Genomic DNA, 2,508 nt, shown 5'->3' on the forward strand with positions numbered 1-2,508 from the left:
TTCAATACCACCTTGCAAGACTACCTAAAAACACATGGGATAATTCACCAAAGTTCATGTGTCAACACCCCTCAACAAAATGGGATTGCTGAACGAAAAAACAGACACCTACTCGAGGTTGCTCGAGGCTTATTGTTTACTACAAATATGCCAAAAACATTTTGAGAAGATGCAATTTTAACATCTACATACCTTATCAATCGGATGCCTAGTCATATCCTTTTATTTGCCTCACCTTTACATAAATTTCAACAGTACTTTCCTAATTCTCGCCTCAATTCAAACCTCCCGCTAAAAGTATTTGGAAGCACTGCCTTTATGCATTCTCATTACCAAAATAAACTTGAACCACGAGCAATAAAGTGTGTTTTCATTGAGTACTCATCCACTCAAAATGGCTATAAATGCTATGACCCATCCACAAAACGGGTCTATGTTAGCCTTGATGTTACCTTCTTCGAAAAAACACCATATTTCTAAAAACCATCTCTTCAGGGGGAGGACTTAAGTGAAGATCGGTTGGATCGTGAATTCTTAGAATTTAACCTCTCCACAACTGACCCAAATGTCACCCTACCTTCTAATGTGTCATATACAGAAGGAAACTTGAATTCAGGGGGAGATGCGGAACATTTAATATATACTAGGAATGCCTAGAATAGGTATCTACCCAAACACTTTCTCTATTTTAGTGCGGTGACAACATATAATAAAAGCCAAGTACATGTCTAGTGAAGGAACACTTGCAACAGCTAAACTGAATTTTGTCGAATCCCAAGTCCTGAGATGAAAAATCCTTGAATCTAAATCTATGTATGACTAAGACACATGCAACATGTTCACGAAAAGCTGACACTTGATTTTTCAAAAAAATAGGAAGGAATGGACACATCGTGGACAAATGCACATTAACAGACTTAAAGGCAAATGAAAGAGAAGGAATCCTGTAATTGTATGAAGAACAACTAACGTAAGGATTCAAGTGATCATGTAAATCAAACATCATACCTCTGGTGAGAATATGATGTTTCCTCCAATAATTTTCCATGAATATCTGATTCTGATTTTTCTGACAAATTACTTTCCATGTGATTCCTGCTGCCAGGAGACAAATTATGGGATATTTTCTGCTCAACGGTCGAACTAGCAATGCTTGCACTATCAGCAGATTTTTCATGATTAGTCCTAAACATAATAATGAGTTTGATTACCATACTCCAAGGGCACCGGTTTTGGATAAGATCCATATGAACAGTTTCCAAATATAAATACTAGGCCACAATTGCATATTGCTGAATATTTATTGAAAACGGTAAAATATAGTTATCAGAATTATATGTGATATAAACGTGATGTAAAGTATATGGGAAACATGAAATTATGATGTGCATACATGTTACTAGTGGAGTCTACAGATGAGGAAGAAGCAGGCTGACTGTTATCATCCTGTGAACAATAATATTGTTAGGCATTAGAGAAGATCCAACAGCCATCAGCCTTTATATATAGAACAACAAAAATGGTAAGAACGTACAGAATCTGCAACTTCTGAATATTGACTTGTAAAAGACAACTGACGTTGAAGCTGTGATAACTGTTTGGATGAAGACAACTGATACTGAAGTTGTTTAGCGTGCATATCATCATCTTTTTCTGCTATAATATCTTCATCCTGGATCTGAACACAAGAGAAAACCACATAAATTCACCGTCAACCAAATATTAGCACCAGTCACACAAACTAGAAAACACAGAAGGCTAAAAAGAATTGAATACCAAGGAAGCCTGAGCCTTCATATCATCAAGGTTGAAGTTCCAACCACTAATCCCACGTTTATATTCATTCTGCACAGATTCTTAAGGGAGTTAAAAATCCAGAAAACCAAACATAACTTGGTTGACAAAGGATAATAGCCTTGTGCATGTAGAACAGATAACGGAACTCTGCTATCATTAAAATAGATATTGGTTGACAAAAAAAAAAAAAAATACTAGATATTAGGCTATTCTCAATGTTTTATAGCAATGTCCTACATTTCAGTAAATGGTAAATCAGAAAGATTATTAATTTTATATCTCCAGTGTATCAATACACGAAGATAACTGTGTTACTTATGAAGCCGAAATCAAACCTGTGACATTTCCTCTTTCTGCCCATCTGGTATTTTCTCTTGTGCAAGCATATCTTCCTCCTTTCTCTAGGTCAATTTTCAAACACGCATCCATTAATGGAACATACCGTAGAGGTAATATTGACAACTTATAGTAGTATCATATCCTCGGAATATCACACACCTTTATTGCCTGAAGACGGTCACCAAGATCTGGGAGCCCCTCCAAAAGAGTTCTTGCAATATAATCACTTGATCTAGCTTGCTTGAAAAAAGAATGCCTTAATAGCTTTTTTGCTGATGGCCTTTTTAATGGATCTTTCACCAAACAACTAGCAATCATCTGCTTAAAAGACTGCAGAGAGCAAACATAGAGAGAAGGCATGTCAAAAGTATG

General features: G+C 36.1%; 2 protein-coding genes across 4 annotated transcripts in view; one reads left to right on the forward strand and one right to left on the reverse strand.

Moving 5' to 3' along the window:
* LOC111389664 (protein STAR1-like) overlaps window positions 1–657 on the forward strand; it is an 8,600-nt gene extending 7,943 nt beyond the window's left edge. The window contains exons 4-5 of the mRNA XM_023014603.1: window positions 256–435; window positions 496–657. Coding sequence (XP_022870371.1) covers window positions 256–435; window positions 496–657 — 342 coding nt within the window. The remainder of the gene's footprint in view (window positions 1–255; window positions 436–495) is intronic.
* LOC111389665 (serine/threonine-protein kinase BLUS1-like) lies at window positions 20–2,462 on the reverse strand. 3 transcript variants are annotated; one of them, XM_023014606.1, is made up of 6 exons: window positions 2,296–2,462; window positions 2,133–2,198; window positions 1,777–1,845; window positions 1,535–1,678; window positions 1,394–1,446; window positions 20–1,095 (listed from the first exon to the last, which is right to left on the reverse strand). In XM_023014606.1, the coding sequence occupies exons 1-6, from the start codon at window positions 2,452–2,454 to the stop codon at window positions 996–998; spliced, it is 591 nt and encodes a 196-aa protein (XP_022870374.1). In that variant the 5' UTR covers window positions 2,455–2,462; the 3' UTR covers window positions 20–995. The 3 variants fall into 3 exon arrangements, with proteins under 3 accessions (XP_022870374.1, XP_022870373.1, XP_022870372.1); XM_023014605.1 differs by having other exon boundaries at window positions 20–1,158; XM_023014604.1 differs by having other exon boundaries at window positions 21–1,185.
* Window positions 2,463–2,508: the final 46 nt, after the last annotated feature.

Source organism: Olea europaea, unplaced genomic scaffold, assembly GCF_002742605.1.
Source record: "Olea europaea var. sylvestris unplaced genomic scaffold, O_europaea_v1 scaffold6060, whole genome shotgun sequence".
NCBI lineage: Eukaryota > Viridiplantae > Streptophyta > Magnoliopsida > Lamiales > Oleaceae > Olea > Olea europaea.

Excerpts from the sequence above, each read along its gene's own strand:
- LOC111389665 (XM_023014604.1), bottom strand. The coding sequence starts at position 2,454 with ATGATTGCTAGTTGTTTGGTGAAAGATCCATTAAAAAGGCCATCAGCA. Across the intron at positions 1,846-2,132 it reads AGAAAGAGGAAATGTCACAG|AATGAATATAAACGTGGGAT; the intron begins GTTTGATTTCGG and ends GAATCTGTGCAG. Across the intron at positions 1,679-1,776 it reads TGAAGGCTCAGGCTTCCTTG|ATCCAGGATGAAGATATTAT; the intron begins GTATTCAATTCT and ends TCTTGTGTTCAG.